The 19,359-nt window shown below is 37.7% G+C and overlaps 1 protein-coding gene across 1 annotated transcript in view; it reads right to left on the bottom strand.

Moving 5' to 3' along the window:
* The window catches only part of Ccdc141 (coiled-coil domain containing 141), a 197,855-nt gene that overhangs the window by 10,523 nt on the left and 167,973 nt on the right, over positions 1-19,359 (bottom strand). Inside the window, exons 18-22 of the mRNA XM_004660290.2 lie at positions 14,932-15,072; positions 13,645-13,839; positions 9,706-9,889; positions 7,421-7,533; positions 2,664-2,780 (exon numbers count right to left, since the gene is read on the bottom strand). Of these exons, the coding sequence (XP_004660347.2) occupies positions 2,664-2,780; positions 7,421-7,533; positions 9,706-9,889; positions 13,645-13,839; positions 14,932-15,072 (750 nt within the window). The remainder of the gene's footprint in view (positions 1-2,663; positions 2,781-7,420; positions 7,534-9,705; positions 9,890-13,644; positions 13,840-14,931; positions 15,073-19,359) is intronic.

Raw genomic sequence — 19,359 nt, 5'->3', positions numbered from 1 at the left:
AATATCACCACTGGGAGTATTCTTACTCTAGAATAGGTAGACGTACTAGTATAAAACAAAGATATTAGGCAAAGAAAGATTTGGTCTATGAAAGGCATTTCTGGAGAAGACCCCAAGAGGCTTCCCGGGCAGGTAAGAAGTGACTTGATGCCTCAGGACACTTGAAAAGACAAAGTTGAAGAAGAAAACAGGCAGGTAGAAGAAAATATTTTGATCTCTCCTGATTTTTTCAGTATCTGTGCCTGTCTTCCTCTGATCTGATCCATGATAAGGATTAGCAGAGGAGATCCCAGGGATTGTCCCCCAGTCTGATAAGAAATTCCACTGAACTAAAGGCATATGCATGGTGTTGCTCCACTGAACCTCATGCTAACAAGAGTACACAGAAGGGGAAGGTTTCATGGACATCTCCAGTGTCATTAAAAACAGCTTGGTGCGCTCGTCCCTCGGAGATCCCCTTTAGTCTCATAGAAAACACACCAGGCTGAAAATTCAGACCTAGGCTGCCTGCCATTAGTTTCTGTCAGTTTTGGAAAGCAACGTCAAGTCTTTTGGCATCAGTTTCCTCAACTGTAAATTGAGATTTGATTGGATGATTTTTAAGCCCTTCTAGCACTAAAATTCTATAACTCTAAATGCAGGCATCAAAACCCTTTATCTTAAACCAAAGAGTTCCATGTCTTCAGGCAAGTCTTTAAATACTCTTGGGAGTTTTCAGCGATTGCTGGGGTTTAGCTTTGGCTCCCACCCTGGGGACAAAGGGATGCAGCACAGTGCTCGGTGCATTGCATCGAAGGGTCGAATGCTACCTGATCCATTTGGGGGTCAGAAAAATGAGGAGCACCTTGCTGTCTCTGAGAGAAAATTCCTGTGATAAATATCTTCTTTGTAATCATTGGGTGGGACTATTTTTTCCAACTCACATAATTTTCTGAGGAAGATTAACACCATTTAAGGGTACCAGAATTGAATGCAATAATTCCTGCACAAGCTTTTACTTGGTACTTCTTATTATCTCCTCACAGGATGTTTTGGGGAATCATTACATCTGACCCATGTGTAAATAATAGAGACAATAAGAGGGGAAATGTGATTGAGATGCTTAAAAGTGGAGATTACTGCTACCCTGTCATTATGCTGTCTGTACCAATTGCACTGGAATGTGTATATGAAATGATGTCAGTGAGAATGCTTGACAGCTATAATTGTGGACTTTCACTTTTATTCTCAATGACTGATGATCTAGAATGTGTTTTAATTTATATTAAAATAAAAGTTACAATTCAATGAAAGTTTATCCTTTTTATTTAACGGCTTCTTCTAATAAGAAAATAAATAATAGCAAGATAAAATTTTTTTTACTAAATCTAAGTGTGTTTCCTTCATCAACTTGTGTTACGGAGCTCTGATGAAACATGCCTGTTTCATCATGTAGGAAAATATGCACAATCTAAAATTTAATATGATTCTGGATCTAAAATGTTTAGAAACTTAAATAAGAATGTATAATACATTAGATTCAAAATGCTATTTTTCATATGTCAACTACTTGTTTTGGTTATCAATAAAAGAGTGATTCTGTTTCCAGTGGAACATTTCGTTATGCCTCGAGTTTTTTGGGGGTTGGGACTGGGGTAGATAGTGATATTATTTGCATCTGGTGAGTAGCAGCAAAGGGATGCTATTAAATATTTGACAGTGAACACTCACCCTCTGAGCCTACAGCAGAGAATTCTCTGGGCAAAATGTCAATAATCCTGAGGGTAAGAAACTCTGACTTAGACCAGAATAACCAAAGACCATATGATGAAAGACTAAAGTCAGACAAGATGACTAGGGCCAGAGCATGGTGTGTGTGCAAGTGTGAGTGTGTACTTGTTTGTGTGCATGTGCAATGAACTCTTTTAACACAGGAGCATATTTCATTCATTTGGTGGCTATCGAGAGTCGTGTTGGACCTGCTGTTCTTTCAGAAAAGAAACACTGGACATAGGAAAGTTGCAAAGTAAAAAGTTAAATGTTAATTATAATCCAGTAGCTAAGAAGAAAGTGAATAACTTATATGGAAAATCCAGAAGGCTGTGACAATTAAAATAATGCTATAAAATCATGATATGTTTGCATTTTATGAATATTTGTAGTTTTGTTACACCCTTTAACTTGAATGCAAATGGATAGGTTTTAAAATAATTTAAACATTTCTGTAAGGACTTTGTACATATGCCTGAATCTTATGTACTAAGATTTCCTAATGGACAATGTAAAGGAATTTTTAACAACTTACCATTTTGGCAATATGATAAACAGGGTAGTAAAATTTGACATTAGATTGGACATGAAAGGATAAATGGGGACAGTAGCTAGAGAGTGGAAAAATAGTAGTAACTTGGCCTAATATGATGGTGCTGGTATGGAGGTCCCATTGTCACTGTGAAAAGTTATGGCTCTGTATTCAGTAGAGAGGATCCATAGCAACAGTAGGAAAAAGAAAGACCAAGTAAGGGGTAGCTAGAATGTCAGGAACAGGACTGAATCACATTGAATTTATATTGGGTCATCCAATTTGGTTATGTGAAAAATATTTAATTACATTGTTTTTCATGTACAATGTCTATTCTCAAAACAGAAATAAGGCATCATAGAAATTGCATAGTTTTCTTTACCTTATTCCTTTCCTCATTGAATGGATCCTGTTCATTTCTTCCTGATTCCTTTAGTAGGTCGATGTAATTGTCGTGGACGTCCTCCAAATTTGGACTCATCTTTGTAATATTGCCCTGCTGTATAAATCAATCAGTAGCATGAGCATGTGACAGAGAAGTTGGAGGAACAATATCATACCCTAGCCTCTTGGAAGAAAACCATAAGCCAATTGCAGCCTTTCAGCCAATGTATCTCATGAGCCACCAATATACCCCATGATATAATTCACAAAATCTCCAAACTCACAGCTCTCCTCCTCACTCCTTGGATAAAGTTCATGCTGTTAAACCAAATTGTTCAAAAGTTCAACAGGGAAAGATATAAATGGTTCAGTAGGATGCTCTTGCTAATGCTTTTTCCAGACAGAAAGCACAGTATAAGGTAGATTAAACCATTAGCAGAGTCAGGGGAGCAGCAGGGAGGAAGAAATGACTAAAGGCTTCTGGTAGAGAAGATCACAGGAGAAGCTGAGAAGATACACAAGCAAATTGGGAGAATCTTGAAAAGAGCAAGGAAATATCACAGTGTAGTGAAGGACACTTAAGAATAGAAGGGGCCTAGCAGGGTGTGGTGGCGCACGCCTTTAATCCCAGCACTTGGGAGGCAGAGGTAGGAGGATCGCCATGAGTTTGAGGCCACCCTGAGACTACACAGAGAATTCCAATTCCAGGTCAGCCTGAGCTAAAGTGAGACCCTACCTCGCAAAACCAAAAAAAAAAAAAAAAAAACCTAAAAAATCTCCCCATGTCCTAGAAAATTTCACTCTATTCAAGCAATATAGTTTGTCTAAGCTTCACTTAACAGTCATAAATATTTCTTTAGATAAGCCTTAAAATTGTTCAGTGATAAAAGGTACGTTGTGTCTGTCATATTGTCTCTAGTGTATGTTAAAATCAGGCTTGCTTAACTCAACAATGACCAAATTTTATTTTATTTTTGAACTATGTATAATCAGTCTCAGTCAAGGTTTCACTTAATTAACTATCTCATTTCTGATATCTTAAGTTCATTGCTCTTAGAGATATTGATACTTAAAACATGAAAATACAAACAATATCAATATAGTTTGTCTGAGCTTCATGTAGCAGTCATAAATATTTCTTTAGTTAAGCCTTAAAATTGTTCAATAGTAAAAGGTACTTATTTAAGGAAAAAAAAAAGAATAGAGGGGGGCTGGAGAGATGGTTTAGTGGTTAAGCGCTTGTCTATGAAGCCTAAGGACCCTGGTTCAAGGATCAATTCCCCAGGACCCACATTAGCCAGATGCACAAGGGGGCGCACGCGTCTGGACTTCGTTTGCAGTGGCTGAAAGCCCTGACGTGCCCATTCTCTCTCTCTCTCTCTCCCTCCTTCTCTCTCTGTCTGTCACTCTCAAATAAATAAAGAAAAAAATTTTTAAAAAGAATAGAGGGGTGTCTCACGTGGGTGGAAATATCTTGTTCCTGCATTTCAAGGGCCCCAGCTCTAGTCACAAATGTAGAGGAGCTTTGCAAAGTGTTGGGGAGTCAAATGTAAGGGCTGCAGAGAATTCATGAAGATGAATGGAGGCACCATGTGATAGAACATAGTAGTGTTGGATGCCGATTGTATTATAGCAGAAACATGCTCCATGTGGATGGTGGCCATTAGATAACATCAGGAAATAGGCATACTTATCAAGGTGCATATTCCACTAGCTTAGAAAATTTGGAGATACACTTTTAGGGAGATTCAGCTTTGAATTTCAGCTCCAGAGTGAAAGTGTTTGTATTAATGCATGAATTACTCTACACAAATGCACACTTGGTATCTAATTTCACAAGGGCAGCTGTTGTGTAAAGAATAACAGGTTGAATTAGATCTAAGCTCAAATTCCAGACCCACCTCTACTGACTGTGGGTCCCCAAAGATTACATGGACTCCCTTCAATTTTTCACAAGAAAAGCAACATTTGTCTTACCTCAATCTGAAAGTTACTTAGAAATCATTGAACATAATACATATGAAAGTCCTTTGTAAATATCAAATTACTATACAAACACAAATGATTTCATCACTACTTTAGACTTAGCAACGATTTCTGAGTCTATTTTCATTACTTCCTTCATACAAAGAAGTGAAACCTCAGGAATAGGGTTAGTGATCCCATAAAAGAGAGTTTTTGCCCTCCAAGGGACAGTGAGGAAGTGGGAGCTCACTAGGCATCAAACTTCTTGCGTTTTGATGTTGGACTTACCAACCTCCAGAGCCCTGAGAAATAAAGTTCTGTTGTGCATAAGCCATCTGGTCTACACAGTGTTTTGTATGGCAACTGGAACAAACCAGGATGTAAAGAACACAAGCACCATGGGAGACCAGAAAAGGAATGATGAGAAAGACCGTGGAGAGAAGGGTACTTGAAGTGGAGAGAGGGCAGGATTTTGCTAACAGAAACAGAAGGCCATGTGCTTGGATGGAAGTAAAGATTCAGAAGGAGGAACCACTAGGGAATGTGTAGTAGCTTCCAGTGGAACAGGAACCTTTGATCAATGTAAATGTATAGTAATGTTGCAAGACCAGTCTCAGCACATCAAAGAGCCTTTAGTTTGCTTTTGGTAAACTGTAAAGAGCTTTCTTGGTAAAATATGTTTTGACTATGAAACGACATAAACAGAACTGTGTTTAGGGAGGTGAATCAAGCTGGGTATTAAGCCCTGGGACTCTCCACTAGTGCAGTGGGGAATCCAGGTGGTGTGTTAGGAGTACAAAAGAAAATATGGACTCCTAGTAGTACCCAAGGAACAGGGAATGAGGAAAGGAGGGCCGCCTGTGGAATCAACTCTTCCTGGCAGACTAGTCATGAAGGAAAGAGGTAAAAAGGAATGTCATTTGGAGAGAGAGAATTTCATTGAGCTAAAAGTGTACATACATGAGAATGATTTTGTAGTTTACAGAGTAGCATAGTCAGAGAAAATAGTGAGAAAAAGAATGGTAAATGAGAATTTCTGGGGTTTGCTGACCAAAACATGGCAGCTTAATTTGAGGGAGAAAGTCTGTTCCCAGGAAATCCCTGGGTGAGCAATAGAGAAGGGCACCCAAAGTTTTTCTCTAGCCCATGCATACAGACACATGGCACACACACATCCTCACATGCATGCGCATACATTGCACATACACAATACCACATATATTCCACACATACATATGTGTGTATATGCACAATAAAAATATAATATATATGGTTCATTAATATATTATTAGAGGAACTACAAATGTATAATCGTTATGAAAAGTAATTTTACACACAAATTAGAAACACTAGATTGATTTCATATCTATTTTTCTGATTCTGCTTAGGAAATTTATGTGTAGGTAATAATATATAAGAATGAAAATGTCATTCACAAAGATTATCATTGTAGTGATATATATAAATGGCTTAAGGATGTACACTGTTAACCAAAGGAGAAAAGTATTTTGATTAGGTACCTATGGAGTCAAAATTTGTACACATTATTTGAATTAAACAGACATTAACATTTATGTAATGGACATTCATATCAAAAAAGTAGTTGCTACCAAATAAATATGATTTTGCTCTGTGTTTCATGACCACTGATAGGCCTTAATATCAGTAGTGATCAGCACACTTCATGTGGGCATCTTCACATTCAATCCTTAGGGCCATCCTGTGATCCAGATAGTAGAATGGAAACCTGAGCCTCAGGAAGACCAAATCATTTGCCCAATACGCAGCCCAAGGAGTTGGTGTTCCAAGTCAGCTGCGTTTCAATCTAGAACCTATGCTCTTAATTACTGGCCGATCCTCCTTATCCTAATTGCAAGTATTTTTTAGTCAGTTATGAAAGTATCATAAATCCAACTGGTTTTTAGGATGATAGATAGAATCACAGTTTTCCTTCCATTGTTTTTTACCTGTACATAGACATCATTTATTTACTTTCTCTCTCTCTCTCTCTCTTTCTCTTTCTTCTCTCTTTTTCTCTCTCTCTCAAGGTAAGTGTATTTGATGTGCATGTGTGTGGATGCCATAGGAAGACATTGGATGTCTTTCTCTATCACTCTTTCATCTTACTTCCCTGAAGAAGAGCCTGAGAGAGCTTGTAGCTCTCCATTTTTCAGTGAGATTGGCTGACCAGGGAGCCCCTGTGATCTTCCTGTCTGTGGCTCCCTCAAAGCTTAGGTACAGGCATTAGTGGCCATGCCTGCTGATGGAACTCATGTCTTGATGTGTCTCCCCACTTCCCACTTTATATTTTCAGCCTTCAAGTTTTTTTTTATAACATGAAAGTAATAATGGTTACTTAATATTTTCATGATGTTAAATGTTCAATATAATACTTGGATATTAGTGGTTTTTTTTCTAGTGCCACAATTTGGAGGAAGGAAAATCATTGCATCTATTATTTTTGAATAGAAACATTAGACTACTTAATATAGACTTTGCTTGGTTTTAATGTCACACATTCATTCCTTAGGATATGATCCTTAGAAATGTAAATGAGACACCTCAATTTTATTTAGATCCCATTCCCAGAAACATCTTTCTCTGCATTGATGGGAGACAGAATTAATTATCACAAACACCCAGATAATTATGTTAGATTGCTGTGACACAAATGTGCACATTATGTCTCTTGAGGATTTCTATTAGAACATCTTTGCACCAGAAGACATTTGATCAACACATTTTTATTTATATCACTTGATAATGCAAATTCTCAAAATAAGAAATTACCTTCAGTTTTTCTTCAAGCTCCCTGAGAGACCCACATAATTCAGCCACAGACTCAAGGATCTCTCTGTGTCTTGTGACTATCTTCTCAGCATATTTTTGCCCATCTTCCAATCCTGGGAAGGAGTAAGGATAAACCTATTTTTAAAGGTCAAATTGTCAACAGAAAAATAAAATAGCCTCAATCTTAATTTACCACCCAAGTGTCTATTATAAGTGTATAGATATTGAATTCTTAACAAATGCATGCTGAACAGGTAAATGAAAAGATGTTTTAAAAATAAAGCCAAGTATTACAGTTCCTGTGTTTGGATGTGAATTTTGGGGAGGAGGATAAACCAGGGTGTCTTGTATCCCAGGATGTTCTCTAACTTGCTACATAGCCTAGGATGGCTTTGAGCTTCTGATATTCCTGCTTGCATCTCCAATGTGTTGGCATTACAGATGTGTGCCACCATACCTAGTTAGTTGTTTCAGTATGAAATGTCCACATGACTCATATGTCAGAAGCTTTGGTCCCCTCTGTAATGTTCAGAGGAGGAACTTTTGGGAAGTGCTTAGAGCATGAGCTTTGACCTCATCAGTGATTTCTTCATTGGCAGATTGAATGACAAATTGGCAAAACTGAATGGGCTATTGTTCACAATTTTCCAAAGGAAATATAAAATAACAAAATATCAAGCAAAAATAAATAAAAAGTGATGGGTATCTTTGTTGTCATCATTATGGTATAAGTGCATTAAAAAGGATATGGAGGCCCGCTGATCCCCCAGTATTGTGGATGCTTGCCTCTGTTGTTACATTTGTCATATTTGGTATCAACACCTGTCTGTTTCTTTATTGACTGTAGGATGCTAGAGGGAGCTGCACATATTTTATTGTTGTGCATAATCAATTTCAAGATGTCATAAGTACTCATAAGGACCCCATAAAATCACATTCCTGGACTTGAGGAGGGGGCTTAGCTATATATGCATGAAGGACTGAGAAAGTCTGAATTTATAAGTGTTTGATTCCCCAACACCTACATAAACAGCTGGGTGTAACTGTGCACACCTGTAACCCCAGTCCCAACAGAACAAGGGCTCACTAGTCAGCCCATCTGACTGGAAAACATCAGCTCTGGGTTCAGTGACTGCATCTCAAGGTAACACACAGATGAGCAATACAGATAACAGAGGGCACTTGATGTTTCCCTATGGCCTCCGCTTGCACACAGGGAGCCTGTATTTGCACACATAAACATGCATACACTACACACCATGCACATTATGCACACACATCACATTCCTCTCTAACTGTACAAAATTCTATATGTTGCTTTGTGTCTCTAATTTCTGATATCTAAAGTTAACTGTTACATGTTTGACCCTTTCATGAGAGAAGGCATCTTGCCTATTCACTGCATCATGACAATATAAGGACTTAATAAATATTTTTATGCTTATACTCCTTTCCTTTGGAAAATCTAAGTAATCATTCTCAATCATATCATATCAGACAGTGCAGCACATGTTGTTGTATGCTTTTATATCTCCCAGGGAGTGTGGAGATATTATAATACTGAATGTCTGCCCCAAAAAGCTGTAGGTGGTCAAAGGAGGCATTTTGTACCACCTGCTACAGTCTTCCTTCTAGGATGTGTCTCTCACAGAAATCACATTAGAGAATTCATGGAATTTGTTTCTTGGAGCCTTCAGGAACTATTATAACCCAGGAATGTCTTACATGAAGACCCCTATTATGGAAGAGGATCATGGCTAACATCACTGTGGTTTATAGTCATGGAGGAGATGAAAACAATTGTAGGATGATGGTGGTCTCACATTCATTGTACAAGTACAAGGAAGATAAGGAAGAATTGTTCAGTTATTTCTGAAGGTTATAAATGAAAGCTTTCACAGAAATGAGAGGACAATCATCTTTAGTTTAAGCTCTGTGCCAATCTAAAGTGTAACTAGAGTTTTGTATATTGTTTGAAGAATCACTCTAGTGAAAATTTCATTTTTTGTCTATATAAAGAGAGCGTGTTTCTGGTTTTGTTGGCCTAGAAATTAACAAAAGGAGGGGGAGAAAGTCAATAGAGGAGAAGAGCTGCCACAAGGTAGTTACAGACCAGGTTTAATCTGCTCTTGCAAGTTCTGTCCTCGACTCCATAGTGCTTATGTTAGCTGAATATGAGCACTTATCTTGAGGTTTTTCTCTGTTGGGGTTGTAAGGGCCTTGCTTTACTCTTAGCTGGATTAGGTTTAGTGGCAAATGATTGGCTGTCTTACAAGAGATCTTACCATATAAACGCTGAGCAAGTTCGGTGACCTCTCGAATTCTTTCTTCTTGCTGAGGTACTGAGGGGGCAATAAACTTGGTGAACTGCTGGTGGAGAATTTCCACTGCTTCCTTTGTTTGGCACTCCATGGAATACTTTCCAACTCTTACAACTGTGGCACTTGTATCTTCATACCAAAAGTTACACTAAATGAAAATAGAATAAACACAGATAAAAGATACATCATACTCCTAAGGTTCTTCATGTTGGCCAGAATGAGCATCAGATACTGATTTTCTTATATGCTATGCTCACATATACTTAAATTTCCTCAGTCAAATACAGGATATGCTCATATAACTTTATTCTTAGATATAGAAATTAAAAGGTATAATTTTGAAAAAATGTAAGATTACTGGAAAGTAAAAGAATGGGAATACCTTTGATGTTCCTTTGATTCTCTTTCTACATTTGGCTACAATATAATTATTAAAGAATGTTGCAGGCTTTTGAGCAGCATTAAGAGCATTTGAAGGGCCGGAGAGATGGCTTAGCAGTTAAGGCACTTGCCTACAAAACCTAAGGACCTGGTCAATTCCCCAGTATGCAAAAAAAGCCAGATGCACAAGGTGGCACATGTGTCTGAAGTTTGTTTGCAGTGGCTATAGGCCTGGTGTACCCATTCTCTCCTCTCCTCTTCTCTCTTTTCTTCTCCCCAATCTCTCTTTCTTTCTGTCTTTTTCTTCCTCTCAAGTAAATAAATAAATGAAATAATCAAATAAATAAAATATTTTTAAAATAGCATTTCACATAAAAAGAATACAAACAACAGCCAAATAACACAAAGAACCAGTATGATAAACTAATATTTTTAAAATTTATTTATTTGAGAGTGACAGAGAGAGAAAGAAGGAAAGGGGATGGGGGAATGGGCTCACCAGGGCCTCCCGCCACTGCAAATGAACTCCAGATGCATGGGCTACTTTGTGCATCTGGCTTACGTGGGTCCTGGGGCATAGAGTCTTGAAATGGCATCCTTAGGCTTCACAGGCAAGTGCTTAACCATTAAGCCAGCTCTCTATCCCTGATAAATTAATATTAACAAACTGACAGTCATGGGTAGAGTATTACACTATTACTGTTCTGATAATAGATTCTCCTTTAAGAATGAGGTTCAGATTATGGATATAGGAACAATCATCCATTGTAAAATATAAGATAGTCATATTTCTAAGCACAATGGAGAAATGAGTTTCTCAGTACAAATAAATAACCATGATGGAAGAAAATTTGCCCTGGGTCAAAGGCACTGCACTGGGAGAGCAATATCAACACCTGACTCTGCTAGGAGCTGGTTTTAAGTGTCATGGTGCTTCAGCCAACCTATATGTTAGAGACAGAAGAATAACTATCCTTGGTTATGTGGTATTAAATCTAAAGTCAATTCAGAATAGCAGGCAACAAAGAACACTCAAGCCTTCAAGTATAGGGTGGTCAATCAGAAGTATGAAGTCATAATTTGACCATATCCCCTTGATGGTAAGAAAGAGTACACTGGGGCTGGAGAGATGGCTTAGTGGTTAAGGAACTTGCCTACAAAGCCAAAGGACCTTTGTTCAATCCTCCAGGACCCTTGTAAGCCAGCCGCACAATGTGGCACATGCATCTGGAGTTCATTTGCAGCAGCTGGGGGCCGTGGTGTGCCCACTTCCTCTCTCTCTTTCTATCTTTCTCTATGTCTCTTTCTCAAATAAATAAATATAAATAAAACTATTGGAAAAAAGAAAAAAGAGTACACTGATAACAACTTTATACCTGAAAATCTTGCTATCAGAATCTACCCAATGTTTTTAAGTGATGTGAAGTAAATAAGCCACTTTGAGCATGCTGAATAGCTATCCAGCAGTCAATATAGCTTCATGATGGTCAAACATCTTGAGGTGAGGTAATGGGAAGACAGAACTCTCAGATTTGCCTGTTAGGAAACTAGCCAAAACTTTCTGAAGAGCAACTGGACAACACCATGAAGAAGCTCAGAGCATTGCATCGTTCCTCCCTCAGGCCAAGTAATTCTACTTTAAGAAATTACCGTAAAGAAAAGCAAGCATGATGCTCAATTCACAATAGCTAAGAATTGGAATCAACTCAGAAGTCCATTGTTTGACAAATGGATAATGAAGGTGGTACATATACACAATGGAACTTTACTCAGCAGTAAGAAAAAAAATAATATAAAGAAATTTGAAGGAAAATGGATGGACTTGGAGCAGATCATATTACAAAAGCACAGAAAGACAAATGCTGCATGTTCTCCTTTATCTGTGGTTCCTAACCTTCAACAACTCAAGTTGCTGGTATATCTGACAGGCAACTCGAGGGACGTCTAATAAGGATGGAAAGGTTTGGGTGGAAGGGAACAGGCGGACAGGGGAAGACACACATTAAACTAAATCTAATGAATTGGTACCATAAAAACCTTTTCCCTGGATATTAAACTAAAATATAACTTTCAACAGGTCTATTCAGGGAGTCATTTGGCAAGAAGGGCCCTGGAGAGGGTGGGATGAAGCTTGACCTTAAAACATTTGGCTGTGGCTTGTAACTCTCAGTACCAGAAATCAGTTATAATCCACATTGAACTGTTTGTCAGAGATACCTATAAGGTCCCCAAAACATGACAAGTTCTCTCAAAGCACTTGATTACCTGGCTGAGGTAAAAGGTAAAACCCTATTGCTGAAGACACCATATGCTGCCAACACAGAACTTTGAGAGATTCATCTGGAATCTAGAAGGAAGCCAGCACCTAGATGGTTAGCCTATGTAGTTCTGGAAGGAAGTGCCACATGAGCTGCTGGGGGAAATGGCCAACAACATTGTGAGCAAGCAGGGGACACTGCTATTATGAAAGCAACCAGCTGTACAAGACAAACACACCTGTGCAATGGTGGCACCCAGCCTAGGTAGGCAACTATTTGGCTTTCTGATGAGCTAAGAGATCTGCTCAGTGGAAAGGAACCCATAGCTGGAACAGAGTCAGAATCCTATGGAGACCATGAGTATAGTCTCCAGCAATAAGCTACCACTACTTTTTTTGGCCTAAAGAGGGTCTATATCCATCAAAACCTCTAAATCAACAATACTTGTCCCCTTTAACTTATGCTGATCTCACTCTCCATTGAAGAATCTGTTTCTCTTTTTCAGAAGGTAGTGAGAACCTAGAACAAGCAAAGTCTATCAAAAGACATGATAAGATAGCTGATTCCCTGGCAGGAGATGACCCACCCTGGCATCTCAGCCAGGGCCCAGGTGGAACCACAGAGGAATTAGTGACATGAGCAAGAGCGCTGCTTCCATGGTAAGGCTGACAACCTGCACCAGGGCAATGGAGACAGACACTCAAAGCATACCAAAGCAGAAATTCTGAAGCTGTTGAGAGCTCAAAACCAAAGTAAACTTAAAACACACCCACCACAGCTCAGGGAATTATGTGGAAGATGAGGTGGAAAGACTGTAAGAGCCAAAGAATGGGAGGGACTATCCAGAGATAATATCCCCTAAACTGGCTGACTGCTGCTCTCACAACTCCTAATCCACAACCTTATGGGGAATTCCGGAATTCCCATTGAGGAGGACCCTCAGTGGGATGGGTAGAGGGAGGAGGGAAATGATGGTACCAACACATGATGTGTCCATACCAAGTTTATACTTAATATTTTGAAAAGCAAGCACGATTCAGTGATGGCTAGCGTAGCACTGTTTTAAAGTGGCAAAATCACCTCAGCCCCTTTTTGACAGTGTCCTGCTATGCTGTGTAGCCTAGGCTGGCTTTGAAGTTGCAATCCTCCTGCCTCTCCTCTCCCAACCACTGCGATTACAGACATGATTCACTATGCCCAGGGCAGACTATTTTCTTTAAAATATTTTTAATAACAAGAATATATTGTAACACAAAGAAGATACCTCTTCAATTAACTCCTGGAGATGCTCAGTCAGATCCAAATTCTTCTTGTAATCTGTGATAACTTTGTCAAAGTCATCCACATGTTTATGTAAATCCTTCATGGCTTCCAAAAGGACATTAGCTTTATTACTTGGATAGTTTAAGAATGAATCAGAAGTTTTGTTATTAACTTTCTCCATTTTCTTCCTCAAAGCCTGTACAAAAAGTTTTAAATATAACACTATTTTTTTTTAATTTCTGATGCAAGTGGTAAAATAGAGAAAAACTTAAAATACTTGTTGCTTCTGCAACTCTGATATGTCAAAACTGTAATTGTTGCAAGTATATTTTGGAAAGAGCAGATTTTCTCACAAGTATATTATTCACTCAGTATTCACAAATATACAGAAAACCTAGAAAAATAATCTAGACCATATATGTGATCATAAGGGGTTCTGGGAGCTGTGGGGGAAGGTCCTGACATAGACAAAAGGTACCTGTGGTCACATTGGTGTGCATGTATGTGGGGACATAATAGAATAAGTTGGGAAACTCTTATGGAGCTGTGTCAAAGCATCAATCTCAGATTTCATCAGTGGGTACTAAGCAAAGGTGAGGCAGGAGACTGAAGTTTTGGGATCATGGCTGTACATACTCATAACATGCTATAGATTTTAGAAAACTAGATAAAAGGGTTTTGAATTTTTGGCCATTGGGAAATGATAAATAAATGTGGAGATATTTTAACCTGATTTAAATATTACGCATTTGCATGTACTGAAACATGACATGGTAGCATAACAACATATGCATTTCTTAGATTTTGTCTGTCAGTTAAAAATACCTTTAAGTTTAGAAAACTAGTAAACCATTAAACCTAGCTCTCAGAATAGTTTAAAAAGCAATGAAAGACACACTTGATTTCAGGTGATAAAATTTGTGCTTCAGGTGGAATGCTGCTATAGATTACGCCATGAAATTTTTCTGTAAGTTAGTCTACTTGAAATTGGCATCATTTTGTTGAATGCCAAACACATAAGTAAAACATTTTTAGAAAGGCTGACTTTGGGCTATAGAGAATAAAGTTACTATTTTTTGAAAAAAGAGAAAAATCAATTTATTATTTATTTCACACCAAAACTCAATTATTATAAAACTAGAAAACTACCATTTTAATCCCAATGCTGTAAAAACAAGTTGGGCTTGAATTTCAAAATGATTTTGCAATAACTCTAGTCATACATGCAGCGTGAGCTCTCATTCTCTCTCTCTCACACACACAAACACACACAGTATTTTCTTATCACCTGCATTTTCTCGATATACATATCAACTTGTTGGATTTGACATTGAAGAGCCTTCAGACTTCGAGATTTTTCATTTTTCTTGGAATAATTAAACTTCAAATTGTTGAATTTCTTTTTGATATCTTTGAATGACTCTTTGAGCTACAGTTTAATAAAAAAGAAACAGGTGATTTCCTTAAAATGAAAAGGGTAACATTGATTTGTTATAAACCAAAATATCTAGATACTTCAAAATACTCAAAATCTTCAAAAATGTATTTAGGGTGATGTTTCATCAAAAACAAATCTTCTAAATATACATATAATCAGAATTTAAATGTAACCTCTAACATAAGTAATTTTTGGCCATACAATTTTAAATTGATTGCTGCTATAGAGCATCCCTTTGGTCCCCAAAGAAGACAGTTTCTACATATACAACATAAATTTTTACTCTCATTTTCTTGTTTGTATTTATTTGGTATAATTTTTTCATCAGCCATTCTAGTCTGTGTGTGCTAAATTATCCCAGATCTTTTCACATCCTCATGTTCTCAGAGAGTCAGTATGTATGAAAATATGGTCCAAGGAGCACTTCGAACTGAAGAGGTCAATGAAGTATTGACAGTTATAACACACAGGACATTATGTGAGATTTCCTGAGAAAGGAGATTATTTGCCTAGCTAAAATTATTTTTCAGGAGCAATTTTCAGATGTGTTTCACTTCTCTGTTATATAGACTATAGGCTTCAAAGATACAAAAACAAAACAGAACAACAACAACAAACGGCTGAGAGTTATTGCCAATGAGGGCAGTGCTGACTCGTGTTTAACTGTACCAGGACATCAAGATTCTAAGCAACCAGGTCCCGTAAACGTACCACTCAGACTTCTTCACATTCAGGAAGGACAAACATAGTTATAGACAGCTTTCTCTTTGTGTTATCAGCAAACAGAAAATACAGCAAACAGAAATACGTTAACATTATTTTCAATGGCAGTGAACAAATTATTTGAGAGACAATAAAAGCCATGTACATGGTACAGTTTATGTTCATAATATAGAAAAATACATCTGCACTGGAATTGCATGCTTTCTTAAAACGTTCGTTGCAAATTCAGCATAATGTGGAAATAAGACATTGACTTTCTCTTTAGTACTTCCTGGAAACAACCACCTACAAAGTCTCAGCAGACTTGCATATGTAGAAATGTTGCAGTTATGTAATTTCTTTTGCAACAGTATTGTTTCTTTTTATATACTAAATGAGATTTCTGAACCTAAGTTTCAAGCTATGGACAAGATCAAGAACAGATATCATATAAGCCAATTGAACTGGTAAAGTAATAATGTGTATAATGAGTAGAAAGAGCTATAGTTTCAAGTTTTAAAACTTCTTCTAGGGCTGGAGAGATGGCTTAGTGGTTAAGCGCTTGCCTGTGAAGCCTAAGGACCCCGGTTCGAGGCTCGGTTCCCCAGGTCCCACGTTAGCCAGATGCACAAGGGGGTGCACGCGTCTGGAGTTTGTTTGCAGAGGCTGGAAGCCCTGGCGCGCCCATTCTCTCTCCCCCTCTATCTGTTTTTCTCTCTGTGTCTGTCGCTCTCAAATAAATAAATAAATTTTAAAACAAAAAAAAAACTTCTTCTATAGCAGACCATATTTAAAATATTACATTAAGTTGGCAGAGTTATAAAACAACCAACAAATGTTTATACTCTGTGACACTTGGTATTTCAATGTGTATATATTTGATTCCACTAGGAAAGAATAAATAGATGAGGTAAATTTTGAGACTGAAATGTAAAGAAACAATATCCTGATGTATTCATATAAAGCTGAGATGGGCATTTTTACTCCAAATTTGTAATCATCAACTATAAACCATATCTGAAGAAACAGGAAATTCTTATTCAATAGAGTCGTCAGTGGAAGTTACTGTTGAGCAGTCCAGTTTCTATTTGGAATGATGGATGCAGAGAGTAGGGCTGATAGTCACACAAGCATGGGAATAGCTTACTTATAGGATGGTGAAGATGGTAATTATAAAGTTATGATATCTTACCACAATCACAAATAAAAAGTAAACACAGCATGGTGGTGCATATGTGTAATCCTAACACTTTGGAGGCTTATGCAAGAGGATTATAAATTCAAGGAGAGCTTAGGCTACATCATGAGTCTCAAAATGAAAACTAAAATAGTAAGTAAAATTAAGAGAGGAAGAAAAATATGCTAGTTATGTGCACTAGGTTCTATCTGCTTATTTGGACCAGAAGGTTTAGCATCTACCCCAAAACTGTGAGTGGATTAGAAAAATTATACTGTAAACTTGGATTTTAAACCATGACATTTTAAGTCTACTTTGGGTTAAGACATGTAGGACTGCTAACTGGTGAGTGTAACTTTATTTCTTTTACCTCAGGATTATACACTTCTACTGATGACAATTTGCAAGGCCAGAGAAGCTTCATGACACTGTGGGCATGTGAAATGGGATCACCTTCTTTCTGACACATGAACTCTCTCCATAAACTTGTTGGCACTTTTCTCTTTTGGTCTCATTGGAAATCTATTCAAAAATCTAAACCTTGCACTTCTTGCTGTTCAAATCCTGGACTAATGCATATCCATGTGGAAGGCCACATGTATAAATTACCTCTAGCTATAAAAGAATCCAGCCATACCTAATTTTTCTTACCTGCACCTTCCAATATGAAAACTTAACTTCCCATCTAATCCTCACATAACTTGGGGTCATATTTTTAAAGGAACTGAGTGCCACGATTGCTTGGCTCTGATATCATTGTTCATGCAGCTGTTTCTAACTTTAGCTAGCTTGTCAACAATGGGGAATGGAGATGGCAAAGGCAACGGCTCAACTTGAACATGAAAACAGCCCCGAACAAGGAAGCTTGGGGCAAGCAAAGTTTACCATACTAGAATGCTTAAAGGCTATAATTCATATGGATAATAAATTATCTTTATGTCTTAAGGGAATTTTTTGCAGTGAATAATTTGATATTCTTATCTTTCCACATGCTTAGCTCCTCCTTGTTTCCATGGAATCAGATATGTTTACATCGCTTTAATTTAAAAAATGTAATATTTTAAAACTATAAATTCTTTTGAATTTAACAGAATGATTATTTTCTAGTGAGCTGTAGCCATTCAAGGTTAGGAATGGAAAAAACTTACTTTGGAAGCAAAGGGAAAGAGGCATGTAGCATGCTGGGCCAGCGTGCTATTCTTAGTCTTGACTAAGCTGGTGGAAGCAGTTCTCACAAGAACGTAGTCTATGTAGGTCTTTTGCTCACAAGGCCAAGGGTATGATGGAAACAGGGCATTGTAAAACCAAAACAGCGTTTATTAAGAAAGCTGTTCATTAGAACTGTGGCATAATTTGGACCTACGTAGCAAGAAGACAACATGTGCAATCAGTTTTCATTTTGTTTAGCATCTACTTCAGGACCTTTGTTTCTTATCCTTCAGTGCAATGTGTCCATTCCAGAAAAAAATCTTTTAAAAGTTTTCCAATGATTATCTTCAATAAGAGAAAGCTGTACTGTTATCATTTCCAAGGGTTGCTTAAATTTGAAATGAGAATTTTCCAAGACTCAAAATTTAATCCGTATGATTCAAAACAAATATTAATGGCATGGGCCTTAGTCTAGATGCTGGACAGAATGAAAGACACGCCTTCTTTTGCCTTCTTCCACCAGAATCCACAGTACGCCTTCCCCTGGTGAAGGCCAGACTACAGCAGCAGAAAGTGGAACCACTCGTGAAGTAAAGACAGCTGTTCCTTTTCAACTTGTAGGTGGCAGAAAGTCTCCGTGATAAATCTTTTTATCCATTCTGTAGTCTGTGTTTTATGATATTTCCATTAAGTTTTATTTTTTTCTGTTTAGATATGGTAACTATAGCTTTAAACTTCAGCATTCTACTCTTTGGAAGATTCTAAAGGCTCATTTTGCAGATGTTAAACACTTAAATTTTAATCCACAGGAGACATTTTATCTGAACAAATTATAACTTACAAATGCCATCCAAATGCAGTGAGGGTGGTATCTGATAAACAAATGGCCATGGCTGTGAAGCACTATGTGGGGTTTAACCTCCTCTAGTCGCTCAGTTCTCTATAGACATTTGTAGTCTTGTGGATTGGCATAAAGTAGTCAAATTAAACATTCATTAAATGAACATGATTTAGGATTTTTTAAATAATGAGTATGAGCCACAAACCTGGACAATAATTATTTTCTGTACTTTCTCACAGTTCTGCCCTGAGGGGTGGCTGGTTCTCTATTCAAAATTTTGCTGTGCCTTGCCCTGCCTGTGGATGTTTTCCCATGGTCATGGTGTCAGTGGGGGAGTGCTATGTAGGCAGGAGGTACAAATTGCATTGATGTGCATACACAGCAGCACCATTCCTCCCCCTGATCTCCT

This window comes from Jaculus jaculus, chromosome 4 (assembly GCF_020740685.1).
Source record: "Jaculus jaculus isolate mJacJac1 chromosome 4, mJacJac1.mat.Y.cur, whole genome shotgun sequence".
Classification (NCBI taxonomy): domain Eukaryota; kingdom Metazoa; phylum Chordata; class Mammalia; order Rodentia; family Dipodidae; genus Jaculus; species Jaculus jaculus.
The sequence above is the reverse complement of the archived record's forward strand: the minus strand, read 5'-3'. Positions and strand labels throughout refer to the sequence as shown.